Source organism: Acanthaster planci, linkage group LG03 (genome assembly GCF_054643075.1).
Source record: "Acanthaster planci isolate LZ-2023a linkage group LG03, COTS_SCS, whole genome shotgun sequence".
NCBI classification, from domain to species: domain Eukaryota; kingdom Metazoa; phylum Echinodermata; class Asteroidea; order Valvatida; family Acanthasteridae; genus Acanthaster; species Acanthaster planci.
Genome location: NC_141779.1, coordinates 6,610,493 through 6,629,098, shown reverse-complemented (window position 1 = coordinate 6,629,098; position 18,606 = coordinate 6,610,493). Strand labels below are relative to the sequence as shown.

At 41.4% G+C, this 18,606-nt stretch overlaps 1 protein-coding gene and 1 pseudogene across 4 annotated transcripts in view; one reads left to right on the top strand and one right to left on the bottom strand.

Moving 5' to 3' along the window:
- The window catches only part of cfap65 (cilia and flagella associated protein 65), a 340,657-nt gene that overhangs the window by 204,550 nt on the left and 117,501 nt on the right, over window positions 1-18,606 (bottom strand). For all 4 annotated transcript variants that reach the window (XM_022246076.2, XM_022246058.2, XM_022246112.2 and 1 more), the window contains exon 6: window positions 17,801-17,946. In XM_022246076.2, the coding sequence (XP_022101768.2) occupies window positions 17,801-17,946 (146 nt within the window). The remainder of the gene's footprint in view (window positions 1-17,800; window positions 17,947-18,606) is intronic.
- LOC147799585 (uncharacterized) lies at window positions 7,947-8,895 on the top strand (annotated as a pseudogene).

The window sequence follows — 18,606 nt, the reverse complement described above, 5'->3', positions numbered from 1 at the left end:
ATAAGAGAAGTCGACTAATCTTGGTATTTAAGGGCAGTGTGGCAAACTGAAGTCCATATCCATGTAAACAGTAGTATACCAGGCAAGATATGGGACGAAGGGGTACCCCCCTTAGCTGTCCAATCCCTATACACTCTAGACTATTGTTACCTAACACACGCCCCAAGAAGTCTCTAAAGAATTCCTGAAATTTCTCCCCGTCCCATATCTTGCTTCAAATGTACAGTAGTACAAGCCCATCCCCAACCCCCCCCCCAAATTTTTGACATATCAATGAACAGCTCTATGACTCAACCACAAGCAACAATGGAGTGTAATCCTTAAAGCTCTCTATTGTTACAAAACATCACCCAGGAGTGGTGTTCATTGAACCACAAGCCATTTAAGATTTCAAAAATCAAGATTTATTTATTTATATATTTATTCCATTTCTTTACCCAAGGTATGCCCAGTTTCAAACTGGTTTCCATTGGGGCCCTGTGAACATAAATTAATACAATAGTTAGAAACTCATGATGGAAAGTAAAATGGACAAATACGACAAACATTAATATAAAAAAAAAACAGACCACTACAACATCGTACACATGTAAACATTTAAATAATCAAGGCATTAATTAAACACTGATCATTGGATGGGCGAAAATCCTGCACAAAAAAAAACTATAGAAAAAAAAGAACACAGGGAAATTTCCAATCTGGCTCCAATGAACTTTGGCAACCAAGTTAACAACTCCATGGACTAAACTTTTTGGACTAAACAGCACTGGTCATGGCCTTCCTTAGTTCTGATTTGAATGTCCCTAAAGAGTCTATACTTCTGAGTTGCTCTGGCAAATTGTTCCATATTTTTTACCTTTCACCGCAAAACTTTGAGCGTAGCATTCTTTTTTGACTAAAGGGACTTTAAGTGCCTTGTTAACTGAGTATCTTGTTTCGCGAATCTGTGTGAGTGGCATAAACAGATTTGTCATATATATAGGAGCTAATTTGTTTAGACATTTAAAAACAAAATCAGTTTTTTAGATCTAACTCTCTCGGAAAATGGTACCCAGTTCAGTGTAGCAAACATATTTGCTGAGGGAGTGAGAGAGGTGCATTTGAGTGCAGCTCTTTTTAGACATTTGTTAAGAGTGGTATCGTGGGATATGTATCTTCCTTCCCATACCGTGGAACCGTATTCTAGAGTTGGCATAACTAAGCTATTAAATGAAAAGTGTGTGCAGGCTACTTTGTCCGACGTAGTTCCGGATTCTGTTTAACATACCTAATTTAGATGAGACTGTTTTTCTTACGTAATCAACATGTGGGCCCCAACTTAGTGTTTCCTCAATAATAACTCCCAAGCATTTGCAAGATTTTTCTTTGACAATTGGGCTATCAGCAATGCAGAGGTTTAATTCTGTATTGGCAGTTTTCTGCCTTGAGCCAATAAGCATGCATTTGGTTTTGTTTGTATTTAGTTCAGGTTTGTTTCTTGAGCACCAATGTAGAATTCTGTCAAGAGCTACATTCAGATTCCTTCCTATTTCATTATTTCATTAATATTGGAAGAGCTGCACGTTAAAGTGGAGTCATCTACATGCATATTCAAGTTACAATTTGGTGGGATACAGGATGGCCGATAACTTGTGTAAATAATGAATAAAAGCGGTCCTAATATCAAACCCTGTGGGACACCAAAGGTTAGTGGCAGAACCTTTGATATCTTACCCTCAATATTTACCGACTGACTATACGGCCGCTTAGGTATGATTTAAACCAACCGATTAGTGAAGTAGACATGTTAAGCCTTTTCAATTTTTCTAGAAGAATTTCATGGTCAACACAATCAAATGCTTTACACTACCTGTAACTTCTCCAAGCTCCATAGCCAGGAAACATCTATTTGTCAAATCGCGTAGGGTGGTTTTAGTTGAGTGCAAGGGTCTAAATCCTGACTGGCAACTAGGAATGAGGTTATTTTCTTCCAGGTAAGTGTATACTGACGAGTGCACCAATCATTTTCTACAACATTATAATCACACACGATAATAGAACTTTTAATAAATATATAAATATGATAGAATGATACAATACACTTTAGAAAGGATACTGTAGGGGGGTACCCAGTGAAAGCAATGTTTGTAGATTTGGGCCCCGTTTGTAACGTTACTTATTAAATTACAAACACACACAAAAAACACACAAAAGTGACTCCCTACTGTCGCCCGCTTTACTCTAAAGCAGGTAAGGAGCTTATCGTTTATCTATCATTTCCCACTTCATGAACCGTTTCTATTTTGACTTAGTGCCTCAGAGGGAAGTGCAATAGACAAAAATTAACCTCATGTCATAATGACGTCACCATGTGACCAGTCACATGACATTAAAGGTGCACTGTTTCAAGCAATGTATCTTGTAAAGTACTTGTCCGATTGGGCTCAAACCGTGTGTTTATCTTGAAAGGGGAGGGCTTCAGACGAATAATGACATGATGTGATGTCGACGTCATCAGAAAACAAGTCAGGTGACATTAAAGGTGCACTCTTCAAAGCACTATATCTTGTGAAGTACACATTCAATTGGGTTCAAAACTTGCAGATCTTTTGAAAAGGAAGAGTTTGAGACAAATATTGCCTCAGGTGGTAAGGACTTCATCGTGTGACTAGTCACATGACAGAGGCACATTCTTTACAGCCCTATATCTCATGAACTACATGTCTGATTGGGCTGTAATTTGGTAGATAGCTAGAGTGGGAAGTGTTATGGACAAGGTGACATGATGTAAAGGGTGCAAATTTAAATTCATTGTATCTTCTAATTTCCGAAAGGGTTCTAATAGTTGTTAAAATGACGTCACCAAAAACATTATTAGAGACTTTGGGAACTCTTGGATAGATGCTTGAGTAAGAAGTGAGAAATCCAAATGTGGGGATATCTCAAATTATGGAATGCCACTTTCTTTAGTAAAAAAAGAAAAGGCGGAAAAGCCCTTTGCTCTGTCCTTGAGACGGATAAAACCTCTCGTTCTTCTTGTTGTTTATTTGTATTTGTTACTGTACATTTGGAATCAGAAATAAGTATCAATGATGATGATAATCTATGGTAAAAATTCATACAACTTTAGATGACATACGTACAGTATATGCTATTCTGTGAATGAATAGATGTGAATAGCCTCATTTTTCAGAGTATGCTATAAAAGGTTAACAGAAATATAAAACATTTAGTTCACGTAAAGTGTTGCAAAATAACAATAAATATGTAACCATTTCAAAAACACCATAAAAATAATTTTTGCCCCATTAATCATGACCCCAAAATGAGTAAAAAGATCATGAAAATCCCCTCTTGGCCATTTGAGCTCCCAGGCTGATTTGATGATATCATCGGCAGAACACCTACATGTACATGTGGCAGCGTAGCGAGCGGGGAGTGTGGGGGGGATGTTGAACCCCCCCCAATAATTCTTTTCAGTTGGCAAATAAAGGGTCAGTCGGCAAATGAAATTGAAATGGACGTCATGAATTATTGATGTACACCGACGAGTCGGCCACCAGTGTTTCCCTGAAGTTGCCTGAAGGTGTGTAATGCTTACAAAATAACTGCTAGCCTTCTCAGGATTAACATCAGTTTTTGTCTGAATCTGCCCGTCCTACGGTCCAAAGTCAGGTTGCGGAGTCCTGTGTGTATTTTATATGTGCCTGTCCGAGTCATGGCCAATCACGATTGCCGTGCATGGTCCCACTCAGTTTCCTTACATACACAAGGTTCATGGTTCAAGGTACCTGTGTGTACATGAACGCTGCGTTCGAGCAAGCTACTCGTGTTAACTTGAATAAATAGGGTTCAAATTTCTGTCGGAGAACTGCGAATCCTGATCTCCACTGCCTTACAGGTGATTCTGTTACAACGTCCTGTGGTCCAATGGTCCATGGATTTTTGCTAGAAAATTTACAGGAGCAGCTCCTTGAACTCCAAAACCGATCATCATTTTTTTGATTTTTTTGCACAATTGCACTGGTTCCTGCCGTGTAAAGTTGATTGAGCACACCTGCTACCCTGCTGCAGTTGTAAAGTCTATGTGTAACCACTCCAAACGTCTGGCTTGAGAATCTACTGAAACACCACCTCCACCTAATACCCACAGAGTTTCACACATACTTACCTTACATACCTACTGTGGACATTCCTTTCTTTTCGTTTAGTTAAGAAAACTCAGTGAAAATATTTTTCTTGAACTAAGAACATGATTTTCAACTGTTTTTTTTGTACAAGGTCTCCTTGACTATTCCTCTTCCTTTCTAAGACAGATTACCCCCACCCCAAAATGCATCTAAACCTCTTTTCCAGAGCAGGGGAAACATTCTGTGGACGTGTGTAAGTCCACAGAATGTCTTCCTATCCTACATCGTGTGGACATCTTTTGTTCCGAAGTCCACACTGGGTATGTAAGGTTAGCGCACAAGCACACACATTTTATTTCAGTGCTGCCATAGTTTATCAAGGGTGACACATAATGATACAGTCATTAACAATTCATATAAAATTGAATGTTAAACTTATAGCAACATCAAGGTCTGGAGTGAAGCAACAGCTTTTGTTCCCCAGCCTATGGGACAAACAGACAAGAGAGAGATACGTGAAGACAAACTATATAATACAGTTTTTTGGTGCTCGTCTCCGAAGAACATATTTTGGTCCAGGGGGAGTGAGAACGGGCATTCTAAGTATGGTCCACGCCAAGCTGAATCAGCTGGTATGCGGATCAGACCAATAACAGGCTGGGCTTCCTCGCGCGCTTTCCCAGTTTGCGTGGGAAGGCCGTCACTTTCTTGATTTTCCCCACCATACATGTTTGCATCAAAATTAATTTCATCTTGGTTCACATCATAATTTTTGTCAAAAATCCTGCCTATCAACATAACTTCTCGAATACTCGATGGCGAAGAGTGGACAAGGTCGGAAGAGAAAGGCTCCCGAGAGCGCCGGAGCGGCCGCAAAGAAGGGAAATTCGGCCAACGCTTCATGTCCTCCACATCAGACTCGGTCACAGGCCAGAGCTATGCAGGCATTGCTCGCCCCGCCATCACTGGCTGCAAGCCCGCCAGATGTACATGCGGCCCCGATGACCCCGTGGTGACAAGTCAGCCGAGTCAGATGATCGTAACAGCGCCCTCTCGTGGCCAAGGTTCGCAGAGCACGAGCACTGCAACATGTACACCATGCCGTCCTCAGCCGATCTCGTTGCCCGTTCCATGTAGCGTCTTCGTCGGCCCCTCCGAGCTCCCTTCAGCCTATTCCAGTGCTAGTATCTCAGGGGCCCCTTCCTCAACGTTCACTCAGCACTCCGCTGCCAGAATTAAGCCAACTTGGTCCCTCAGGAACTTGCCAGTCTTGCCAATGCCAGTCGCAAACGAGCGGTCTAGAGTGCCCGCCAGCCGTTCCGGCATCGTCAGCGCCGATCGTTCGGTCGATTAGTCATCCATCAACTCATCTTAGCGGGCGCAGTCTTGATGCTCTTCCCCTTCAGCAGGTCGTTTCTGGAGCCCCAGCTACGGTGACATCCCAACCCACAGGTGTACCATCTCTTCCACCACGACCAGGTGGAGCATGTGGGGCTGGATCCTCTCCAAGTTCAGTGGTGCCTGGCTCGAGTCACCGCCCTCTTGGTGAGTATGGCATTCCTATTCAGGGGCCTCCTTTTGCTTGGCACAACACCACTACACAAGGGGTGGACGAGGGTTCTTTAGTTTCAGTTTGTCATCCCTTGGGGGCTACAATTCTAGCTAGTACTAGAGAGAGGATCATAAAAAGTGAATTCATTGAATGAGATCTGCTTCTGGAGCGCCACTTTCACAGTTCCCCCAATTCAAACCTCACACTTAGTTTTGACAACTCTGGGCAGTTACTATTGAAAGACACCAAGAAAAAGCCCCAAATTACATCTATTTTGGGCTGGACGGATTCTTTTCTTGTCTTTTCCTCGATATTTATCGGTGCGCACCCCGAGCGGGCCCAAGAACTCCTTAAGTACATGCATGTGATTAGGATGGCCGCAGCGCGGTTTGCGGGTAAGGGCTGACTAGAATACGACCGCCAATTCAGGTTGCGCCAACAATTTCACCCTAACAGATCCTGGGCTATCAATGACGGCGAACTGTGGGCCCTGTTAGTGACCGCCCCCGCTGGCCCCAGCTTCAGCCTTGGGACCCAAAAAGGGGGTCAATTCTAGCTTTCCCAAGCAGCGCCCTTTCAACTCCTTTCGTGGCAGGGCTTCATCCCATGGATCCGGATTTTGTTTCACATTGAACCGCACAGGGTGTACCAATTCCCAATGCAAGTACGCCCACAAGTGTTCCTCCTGCCAGCACAAAACAACAAATCTAGCGTCTCCCGCCGCTAAGGTGCTACTTCCCACTCCTAGTCCGTGTAACCCAAATATCTCAACAACCTGCATTAATAAAACCCACTGTTTATGCTGCCTAGCATATACTCCAGTACAGTTGTCTGCTTTATTACCATTTCTTGACCAGTACCCTAATAAAGAGGCTGCGACGTGCCTACGTAATGGGTTTTCCGCTGGGTTCAAACTGGGGTTCCAAGGAGCAAGGACTAGTTTTGATTCTTCCAATGCTCAATCTGTTCACAAACAGAATTTCCCCAATAGGGCTTGTCCCAAAACCGGAACCAGGACACTATCGTCTTATACATAATTTGTCTTATCCAATATCTGGGTCAGTTAATGAAGGGATCGACACACAGCTTTGCACGGTGCATTACACAAGTTTTGATCATGCGGTCGACTTGGTAGTAGGGGCAGGAAAAGGTGCATTTTTGGCTAAAGCAGATGTAAAATCAGCATTCCGTCTGCTCCCCGTTCACCCTGACGATTTTTATCTCTTGGGCATCAAAATTGCTCAATCACTTTTAAGTTGACAAACCTCTGCCAATGAGGGCTTCCTGTGCCCCTGCCTTGTTTGAAACATTTTCCACCTTTCTCGAATGGGTGGTAAGGAAAGAGTCGGGTACAGATCGTATCTGTCATTATGTGGATGATTTCTTGTTCATAGGGAGTTCAAACTCATCGGGGGGTATCTCCCGCCTGGAAATCTTAAACTGTTTCAGGAAAGTTTGCAAAGAGTTTGGAATTCCGTTGGCAGAAGACAAAACAATCGGCCTGTCCACTAAGCTGACGTTCCTTGGACTTGAGATAAATTCAGTAACCCAAATGGTTTCGGTTCCAGAAACGAAACTCCAAAACATCATAGATAAGGTTCAGTCTGTAGCTCAGTCAAAGAAAGTTACCTTAAAGTCCCTGCAGTCCCTCATTGGTTCCTTGTCATTCCTGTGCCGTGCTATTCCCCCTGGGTGGGCATTCCTGAGACGCCTCATTGACCTACTCTCAGGTGTTAAGAAGCCCTGGCACTTCATTCAATTGTCGTGGGGTGCCAAAACCGACCTGAATAGGTGGCTAGTATTTCTGCGTAGTTTCAATGGAAGGGCTATCATTCCAGATCAGTTTTGGTTGGAAGACACCGACCTGCAGTTATTCATGGATGTAAGCGGTGGCATCGGGTTTGGTGGCTACCTCAATGGAAATTGGTTCTGTGACACTTGGCCCCAGTCCGTTTTGGCTGATTCTCGGTCAATCGTATGGCTGGAATTCTTTCCGGTAGTTGTTGCACTAGCTCTGTGGGGCAGGTGTCTGACAGGTAAGCGGATTATCATTCGCTCCGACAACAAGGCTGTAGTTGCTATTGTTAATAAACAGTCTTCCAAGTGCCCTAAGATTATGCATTTGGTCAGATTCTTTGTCCTGCGGTGCGCCTCTAGGACAACGTCTCCTTCAAGGCCACTCACATTCCAGGTGTTAAAAACCAAATTGCTGACACCTTGTCTCGTTCCCAGATGATCCAATTTTGGGAGCTGGCTCCACATGCGGCCATTCAGGGTACGGAAATCCCAGCCTTCCTTTGGAAAATTTAATGGGCGAGGCAGAGCGACTCCTCGGAGCTTCCATGGCCAGCAGCATGTGGGTGAGATACAATAGAGGGGTTTCACTGTTTCAAGAATTTCGCCTTCAAACCGGCTTACAGACTTGCTGGCCGGCTCCATATGGCCAGGTTGTGGCATTCATAGCTCATTTGTCCCTGCAGGGCCTGGCCTCCTCCACAATTAGTTCCTACACCTCTGCTATTTCGTTTGTTCACAAAATACACAACTGGCCCGATCCAACTAATAACTTCTTGGTTCAAAAAATTAGGGAGGGTTGCCGACGGCAGCCTCATCAGCCAGACAGCCGTCGCCCCATCACAGCTGGCCTCTTGCAGAAGATCTACACCATATTAGGCCACATCACTTCATCAGATTTCAAACTTTCCTTGTTTTGTTCTGCTTTCCTCTTAGCGTTCTATGGGTTTTTACAGGTAGGTGAGTTTACTGAAGGCAGTAAACATGCCGACAGCTCTCGCACTCTGGGGCTCAATGATGTTTGGTTTGAGGGCTCCGATCCATTAGTCATGACTATAAGACTCCGTTTTTCCAAAACCGATCAGCGGGGAGAGACTGCAACTCTCCGTTTTCATAGTACGCTCCCCCCTTCCTGCTGCCCAGTACACTCACTAGCAGGCTATTTGCACAAGCGGCCCACTTCAGGGGGGCCCCCTATTCATCCACTTTGATGGATCCCCCCTAACCGCCTTTCAGTTCCGTCACATGCTCAAAAAGTCATTGGAAGCAGCAGGAGTTCCCTCAGCAGGCTTCAGCGGTCACAGCTTCCGCATAGGAGCCGCCACATCTGTGGCCCTTAATGGTATTTCAGTCTCAGAGATTCAGACTCTGGGTCGTTGGAAGTCCCAGCGGGTCTAGTTAGGAAAATATTTCATTCCTTTAATGCTAAGTACAATTCATCAGGTATTACCTGGTCAATTAAATTGACTTTAACACTGGGTTTTGGAAAGAACTTTGCTCTCGTTTCCTTACTTTATTTATCCACAGGCACTACACGCACATGGGTAATTGGAGACAGCATCGTCTTCAGAGCCAGTCAGTCCGACCCTCGATATTCAGCTACACAGTGCCTCCAGTGGTTTGGCATGAGGGGAGCAAAACTGATAGAGCTAGTCCCCATGCTCAACCGTCTTTTGAAATCAAGGCCAGCGCCTAAAACCCTTGTCATTCATCTGGGTACAAACGACTTGTTCTCAACCCCGGTCAGGGAGCTACGTCGTAAGATGAAAATGTACCTCTGTACTGTTCAGGAAATACTCCCGACCACTCGTATTGTTTGGTCAGATATCTTATATCGATTGTTTTATTATGGGGGAGACAAAACATGTGGTTGGCAAGACCAATGTTCGTGCTTTAAACAAGTTTGCTCACAGAGTTTGCCACCAAATCGGCAATGCCAGTGCAATCATTCATGCACACAACATAAATGCATCAGATCAATCCCTATTCTGGCACGATGGCCTACACCTCTCCGCTGTTGGCAATATAAAATTCTGCGAGAATTTGCACAACGCGCTGGCCTTCTTTTCACTCTATCCAGATGCACCTTGTTACCCAGCTTAATGTTTAGAGGTTTCACACACCCCCGGGAGCCATACCGGTTTGACTATTTAGTCTGGTTAATTTTGTTTTGTTTTTTTGGGGGGTGGGTTTGGCAAGTTTCCTGAATGTCAATTTGTTTGGTGGTATGTCTATTCAATTTGAGTAGGAAATGCCCCTTCTCCAGCCTGGGGACATCTTCCCGGGGCTAGCCTCCCTGCACCTTGGGGAGGTGGTTTTGGGAAGGAACCCTCCCATTGGGAGGCGGAGTCTACCAGATCGCTACAGGTTAGCAATTTTTCCCAAATGGGGTCTCTTTTGTTTAGTTTTCGTTGAAGCACAGGGCTGTTCCAGGCGACAGAGCATTCCTTATTTTGATCAAAGTGTTGCTTTCTTGTTTCAAGTACGACCAGAAAACCAGTAAATCTGATCATCAATTAAAGCCCAGCTGGCAGTTTAGTTCGAACTTCATCTGATCTCTTACAGATTTTAATACTTTAAATCATGTACTTGTTCAGTGTTCTTGCTTGTTGAAAAAGTTTGGAAAAAAGTCAAGAAAATAAATTCGGTGGTGGACAACCAAAGAAACGGCAGAAAGTTGTCTCTGTATTCTCATTTCCTCTGGAGCCAAAGAGGTGTCAGGCAGTAATGAAGGCCATACCACCCCTATTACAGTGTTTTGGTATGGAATTCGACAATGAAGTTTGGGTTTACTGGTAAAGCTATGGAGAGTGGTTGATGATTGTAGAGAATCATCCAGACTGTTCCAATATAAAGTACCACACCGGGTAACAGTGTTTTGTAACATCCAGCCTTATCAGATTTGAAGTTCTCAAAGGGTCTCTGCCATGGAATCTGTTTTTGATACAAACCTTGAAAATGCTCTTGTGTGTCTCAGTTAAACCTCATTTTAAATTTTTGTTTGACAATTTTAAAGGCAGGGATGAAATTCATCCTAACTTTTCCATATTTTGGATGTTTGGAAAAGTGTGTTAAGGATGCATTGATTTTCTATTGATTGAAAGGTCAGGTGCAAAAAGATGCATTGAAGTAGAAGACTTTTCAGTAGAAAAACAAAAAAGGGAATTGCTCTTTTGACTTGGATGAACAATGTGCCTTGCCAAGATTCTGACAGTTCCATCTTTTTCAATGTTGTTCTTATGTAAAGACAGAGTGACCAGTTAATCATGCATGTATGTGTGTGCAGGCATGGCATACATAGTGTGGAGCTCTGCACAAAAGAAGTCCACATAGTGTAGGGTGGGATGGCGTTGGGTGTCTTTGTATGGGTGTGTGTGATTTTGTTTCTGCATTCAATTGGGGACCCTGAACAATAGAGGAGAATAAGGTCCCTGACTGACAACTGTGTGTACTGTGCAAATACACACTTCTGTGTGTGTGCACAGTACACTACTGAAACCAAACTAAATTTCCAAAATACCAAACATTCCCCTTGGCTCCCAATTTACCATATTCTTTAACAGAATATTAAAATTGGAATAAATAGAATTAAAATATATTTGAGACTTATAACTTGAAAGCTAAGGAAAACTGAGGGTTCTAATTCAAGCAACCAAAACATCAAACAACTAGAAAACCTACTGAAGTCAAAAGTTGAGCTTTGCCAGATTTTCAAAAATCTGATTTTGCGAACTACATAACATGTCGAAATATTTCTGCATTTTTTTACGGTTTCATGAAGATGCTTCGGGGTTGCCAAAGTTAGGAATGTATTCTGATGACGCGGGGGCACTGGCTCCTGGCTATTTCATGTTGTTCTTACTATTCTTAGTGGCAAGAACCTGTGCATGTTGTGCACCATGTTCTTCCACCACACTACGTGTGCAATGCAAGTTGTTTCACATTTGAGGGAAAGCCTGCAGAGTTTGCACACTGCGAAACAAGACAACTGTTTTATACATGTACTATCAAAGATGCCAACACTGAGAATGAGGAATCTGTGAGGTCGCCCAAAAAAGAGAGAAATTCTATGATTACGTATTTTGGTATGAATACTTACAGTATAGCCTGCACTGGTACATACGTGGCATCATGCACACACTTGGTATAACGGTATAAGGAAAAGGATCCCCTTAAATAGGCTCTGCCAAAATCTGCTTACAATCTTAACTATTCTAAGAGGTCAAAGATTTTGGCAATCACGGTCAATTCTTTATCAACACATGTGGTGGCCAAGCACATTAAACTTCACCAGTTTCACTTTTGTATATTACTCTCCTTCGTTTTCTTTCTAATCACCATACTGTGCAATGCGACAAATACTGGTATCCAGCCCCGTGCATAAACTTACATTTGCAAAGTACCTGTGCACCAGTTGAGAATTTCGCTGGCCATCACACTCAGTGCATCCTTACATACATGTACATTCGGCAATTTTTCAAATGCCTTATGGATCACCAATAGTGAAATGACATGAAACTAAAACTAAAGAAGCTGATTTAACTTGGCATGGGCTTTAACTGACTATTTCGGCATAAAAAGTTCCCAAGCAATATATCAGAAACACACAAACATAATATGAATGAGTTGGACCCTTGATGTACTGCATGCGTGTACACTGTGTATTACAGCTGGTTTGGCGGGATGGGACACATGCGTAAAGGTTGGTCAGTTTCATAAATGGGTAAGAAATACGACAAAGACGACAAAAAAGAATTATTCCTGCCTCAAAATTGGCTTTAATATAACTGCAAAGACTGGCAAAATGCAAAACCAATACAAATATTCATGGAATTTTTTTTTAAATTTGTTTTAAAATCTGGACGGATTTAAAAGGTGGCCATAAGTTTATAAAGTTGACCTTCAATCCTGAAGCCTTCCGGTGAAATTGGAAGGATTGGCATCACTGTATTATGACTCTATACACCCTCATTTACACAAATATTTATGTTAAGAATTAATACACTGTTAGATGACATGTGCACGTCACGGAGATAGATATAATAATGACCTAGAGGGCGTACTCGCCTGAATGCTGCCGAAAAGGAGCAAACAAAAGTCTGATCACACTAGCGCTATTAGTTGGCCGTGCTCGCTCGTGCTGCGATTTCGCAGCGAACGTCTTATCTTCTCCTACCGTAAGAACATCCTAAAGAAATATGCCTGAAAGCTGTGCAGCTTCTGGATGCACCAATCGGCGAAAGAAGGGAATTGGTGTTTCATTTCATAATTAAGTAGACGCTAGCCTAGGCCCTAACCATGCTAACATGAGGCCTATTTTCCTAATGATTATGTTGTGGTTATCATGGTAATTTACAATTTATACAAACCTTAACATTAGGCTAAATTTGGCATGTTTGGCATTTGCTATCTTAGTCCAAGTAACGTAAGTTTACCTGGGGTTTTGGTCGCCTGACCAAACAACACACACTAGTGACATAGTGGCAAAAATTCTTGATATTGATGAAGGAATTTTTTATTGGGCCCTTCATGCCTTTTGATGCAGTGATATTTATGATTTTGAAGAGATGATAGATTTACAGTGAAAAAAATGCCTTCTTTCTGAAGTATATGCTATCAGAATTTATGTATGAATACCTACAGACCCGTAAACAGGGCCGATGTATACTCCTCCATTATATATTGTCTATGACGGAGGAGTATACGTCGGGCCCTGTTTACAGGTCCAGTATACTTATAGACTGACAATGTAGGTACTGTAAAATACCTGCAAATCATTTTTTGAGATTTGAGGAAGGTGAGCATGGTTTTGTTTGGAGATGAATTTCGGATGATTTTGAGCATGTACCAGTCACGCCAGCCTATCAAAATACTAATGTCAAAGTGGCTAATGACTGAGGACAAAATTTGTTTACTTCATCATTCATGATTGCTTTCTGACATGTCTGATGGTTGATATCCCAATTTGTGGAAATGTGGTAGGGATTAGGCCTGTGTTTGTATTTGTAGCTTTTCTCGAATGGGATTCAATGAAATGTAAATCTAGCAATGGCTGTACATACATGTACATGTACATGTGTGCAGCAACTGAGCTGGAATTTTAGGCAATACATATATTCATAAATTCAAATAGCCTCCTTTCTCAGAATTGGTGTGATTTGGCGACTTTTTTTTAATGTCATCTAACGTTTGTGGTCTAGATTTTGTTGTCCAAAACATTCACTTGTCAATAGACCCACTCTGCATTAATGTTCCAAAACTTCCCAAATAGAAAATATGCAATTTTACTTAATGTGTGTGTATGTATGTCAGAATAAACAGTATTCGAAATTCAAGACTTTATGACCCAAATAATTAGGCTTCAGTGCTGCAGACATCGAGCAGTCCCATATGGCGCCTAAACGAACATGATATTCATTTTTGCAGATTTTGCTAAGCCCCTTGCTGGCTCAAATATCAAGTTTGAATCACAGGTATTGACTCTAGATACATGACTGGACAGTCACAATGTTGTTTCTGCCACCTGTCTCATATAAGGTGTCATGTCCGTTACGCAAAGTGTCATGTCCGTTATGCCATTTGTATAAAACTAGAAGTGGTAAGGAAAATGAAAATTAACACATTACTTTTTAAAAATATTTAAGAGCTTAAGTGCAATTTGAAGCATTACTTTTTTCACTGAAGTGAACATTTTTCATGGAATTGCCCAAGTACACCGCATGCTTTTTGTCAACGTATACGATGTACATTCAATGCATGCATGTTGTGTACATGTATATCAATTCTGTGAGATTTTAAAACAACTGATCAGGATGACATGACATCGAAATACACTTTCAGTGGGTTTGCAAGCATCTGGAAAGAAGGATTTTTGTGTTTTAATAGGCTTATAGATTTTTATGGAAAAAGTGAACGATTATCAAGGTAAATATAAAGCAAGGCAAAACTGGCCATGAGGAGGGAGATTTTTGGGAGACACCTCAGCCACTGAGAAGGGCAACGACGGCACTGGCCGTCGTTCATTTCAAGGCCTGGATATCTCACTCACATTTTTTTCAAAAGGGTAAAGAGGAAAAGTTAACACAAAATTATTTTTAATTTTTTTTTACACTCAAATGATTTGAAAGGCAAAATGGTGTGCTCTCAAGTGACAAAAGAAATGATCATTTTGCCAAACAGGAAAACCCCTGGCCCTGCCCTGACCAAGCAAGAAAGCATACAGAGGGCTGTGTGTGTCGCGCTGCGGTGTGTGCCGAACAAAAGAATTGCCACCAAAAGGACACAGTTTTGGTGGTTTATTTTATTGATAAGTAGAATAGAAAATTTTTCATAAGAAAAACATGCAATCACAGCAAACTGATGATATTACGATTTTAAAAGAAATTTATTTTTTTATATAAGGAAACAACCACTTATACCATCTCCAATAGCTGCAGTGGGGATAAGTAGGGTTGCTTGTGCAATGCGAGCTTGGGAACTTGTTTGCTCAAAATCCAGATAACTCAAATTATCCTATCCATTCCTCTGAGGTTCACGTTATTAAGAATTTACTATAAGTTTTTTTCCTGACAGGTGACTGGCTTGGAGAAAGATCTGATGAGGTATGCACCAACTGAGGAGTTTCTATGTTAACCACATGCTGCCCGGGAACCCGGTTTTGGGCACATAGGCTGAATACACAAAGCCGGGGAGCCTGAAACTGGACAAAAGAGCTGGGCCTTGTAACAAAAGACCGTACTACAAAAGACAGAGCAGCTGGCAATCCCCAATATTTTTTCAGTTGTCAATAGCGGAGTAAATCCATCCTTGTTTTGAAAGATAATACCACTGTTTGTGGCATTCAGCCCAAGCGGATTACCACCGGGGACAAAAGCGTTCCAACGATGAGTGATACAATACTGCTGCACACTAAAATGGCCCCTATGCCCCTTGAAAAGACATCAGCAGAGCACTGTGCCGGTTTATAACACCGCACATTCTGGGCTCTAAAGCTCCAATTGGTTGATGTGAAGGTGTTGTTCCAATGGAGACTATTCTCATTGAATCTTGTCATGATAACCATGAGTGATAATGACCGACCTATGGCCATATCGGAAACAGTGTTGTAGTCAAGACTATCCCAAGACCAGACACAAGATAAGTCACAAGTGACATGGTGAAAAATGACAGTTCATTTGAATAGCTTTTGATTTGAATTCAGACTGGAGGTCTTGTGCTGGTCTTGTGAATGTCTTAAGTGGTCTCAACTACAACACAGGTCCGAAACAGGCTTCCAGGGGGACGGCTTCAAGTTACTCTATTGTCTATGCATCTCTGCGTATTTCCAATGGAGCGAAGACTTAGACCTATAGCTCTAGACAACAGAAACTGACACAGTACAAGATTTCATCATGAGTCATCGGTGGTTATCACTCATCAGGGAATCTTTGGTTGAGGAAAAACCTGAACCAGATTGTACATTCTTACAAGCTTCACAGTTTATCATTATGTTGGAGTTTCAGAAATAATCAGAAATTAGAGTTTAATGATGGCTTCAAGCTCAAAAGTAACAGACCCTACTAAAAAGGTGAAACGTGAAGTAAGTTCAGGTCAAAGAGGTAATCAGAAAAAGAATTAAAAGACTGGCTTCTATCAAGAGGTACATTTATGTATATTCTAGCCCCACATTTAGGGCTGTGGGGCTATGTATATTCCTGCAAATTGGATTTGGATAACATTGTCTCCCATCTTAAGTTTTACTGCCTAAAAGGTTACTGAGACAAATGACTTGCCCAGTGCAAACTGTGTTTAGTTTTTGTTTTCTTTTAAATGAAGAATAAATGTACTATATCCTCTTTTTCAGTGCAATGAAATCATACACACTTTTAAAGTGTGCTAAATTGCATAATTTGCACCCCAAATTCAGAAAGATCTTAACAGGGGAGGAGGACATTCACAATGTGTGCTGTCCCTTATTTCAGTTTCTAAAATCTGGTCACCCTGGGTAAGGAGGAAGTGTTGGAAATATGTTCTGAAACGCCAAGCATGAATAAGACAAATGTGAAACTCAAGTATGTGTGCGAACTCTGCGTGTGTGCTGGAGAAAAAGGGGTGAGTTACCTATGGAATTTTGGTATGTACAGCCATGAGGCACGCAGTGTTTATGGGGTGATATCATGGTCTTTATTCTTTTCAGCAGAAGTGCTTTCATATGGGCATTGGAAATGCATTTGTAAGTATCGGAGGTGAGAAATTTTCTGTAATGGATTAAGTTTTGCTACTTTGAATTTTCAATCAAATACACACACGTGAAAATAGACTTACGTGGTACACTATACCCGAATCTTATAGTGTAAGCATTTTGTCATGTGCTAACCTGTTTCTAAAACATTTAACAATATTCAACAGTTTCCAAAACATTTAACAATATTCTACAGTGTATGGAAGCAGCTGCCAAATTGAAACATTTTGAGATTTAATTGTGCACAAAACTTTGGGTTTACATGTATTTCGAAACTTACGCTCCAATATATTGATGATAAAAAGCCCCAAGAAGTCTGAACTCTCGCACATACTGATCCAGATCACATCACAATTTATTAACAATACCACAATGTACAATTATGCACGCTGGGTACACATGCATTGTAAGAGATTCTAGCCCAGTGCAGCCGTTGTCAAAAACAATTACATGCACATTAAAACATGCACATATCGTTCTCTGTGCATTACTGCATGTGAAACGGTCCATCAGGCTCAATATCATCAATGACAACTTGTCACAACTCAAGCACATATTGGCCTTCATTATTTACATTGTATTCAGAATCAGGCATATGTATAAAAACTGTACATGTAATTGTTCAGATGGAGGAATAGAGGTGGACCAGGGAGGCCACTTGTGTGGACCACAGCAGCATATTTATTCCAGAGTGAGTGACCGTGTAGGAAAATATCCTCAACATGCATGTGCTGTAATGTATGCAAGGTCACAAATGTTCAGATATCTCTACAGTACTGTATACAGGTCATAACCACATGGGCACATTTTTTTCACTCACTCTTAAGGGAGTTAGGTTCTGAAGAGAGCTGGTTCCCTCCAGAACTTCACTTACACACATAAGAGATCCACATGCTGCCAAAACAAACCTTTATTTCATTGAAATGTCCATCAAACAAACCTATCGTGCTTGATCTCTTTTTCAAATCAGTTATATTATTTATGGTCAAAAGAAGAAACTTGGCCACACTTAGGAAAGTCATGACAAATTTAATAATTATATTGTAGTGAACTGGAGGTAAAAAGTAAGAATGAATTTCAACCAATTTCCTCCTTGCTGGAATACATTGGAAAAAATCCACTTACCGGTGAGAGATTGTACAGTAGCAGTGATTTCTCTGATACTGTTCCAATGGGAACATCTCCAAATGATATAACATTCTCCATGCTGAGGTTGTCCATGGCCTTCGGGTTCTTACCAGGAGCACTCGCCAACAAATGGGGATATTTACCTGCAAACAAACAAAATCATGCAAACTTTTTTCATGAAATTAGAAAAATTATCAAGGACATTATTTGGAAGACCTTGTTGACACTTTTGGCATCTGCAGAAAGCTTCCATCCTCCAAGAGGGCTTTTCTTTGTTCGTTGATGATTTGCATGAGCAGACACTTAACAGTATACATTTTTAATATAGCCAAGCCAGTGAAATGCTTTGAGGGCTGGAAACATCAATATCCAATGGCCCTGTCATGCAACCAACCTCTAGGTAATAATATGATAATGCAAATTCTTTACTTAGGTGACCCCTTTCAAGAAGCTATTCAGTTTTGGGCTTCATTTGCCTAAAACTTACCGAACACAAATCTACCACATTTTCAAGAAAACAAGCTTTTTCATAACTAAAATGTTCTAAAATTAAGTCACAATTTTTTCAAACCATCTAAATAAATAAATCAATGATTTCCCCTGCTATCCAATCACAATGAGTTTCTCATACAAACTGAATGAAGATGCAACTTGTTTCAGCTGAGTCGGGATGATTGCATCGTGCAAGATGGCATCTTCAATGGATGTGTCACACAGGGATTTTTGTTTTGAGCTGAAAATGACAGTCCACTGTGTTGCTTAATGCACACAACTGATGCAAAATCCGAAGTAATAAAATTCAG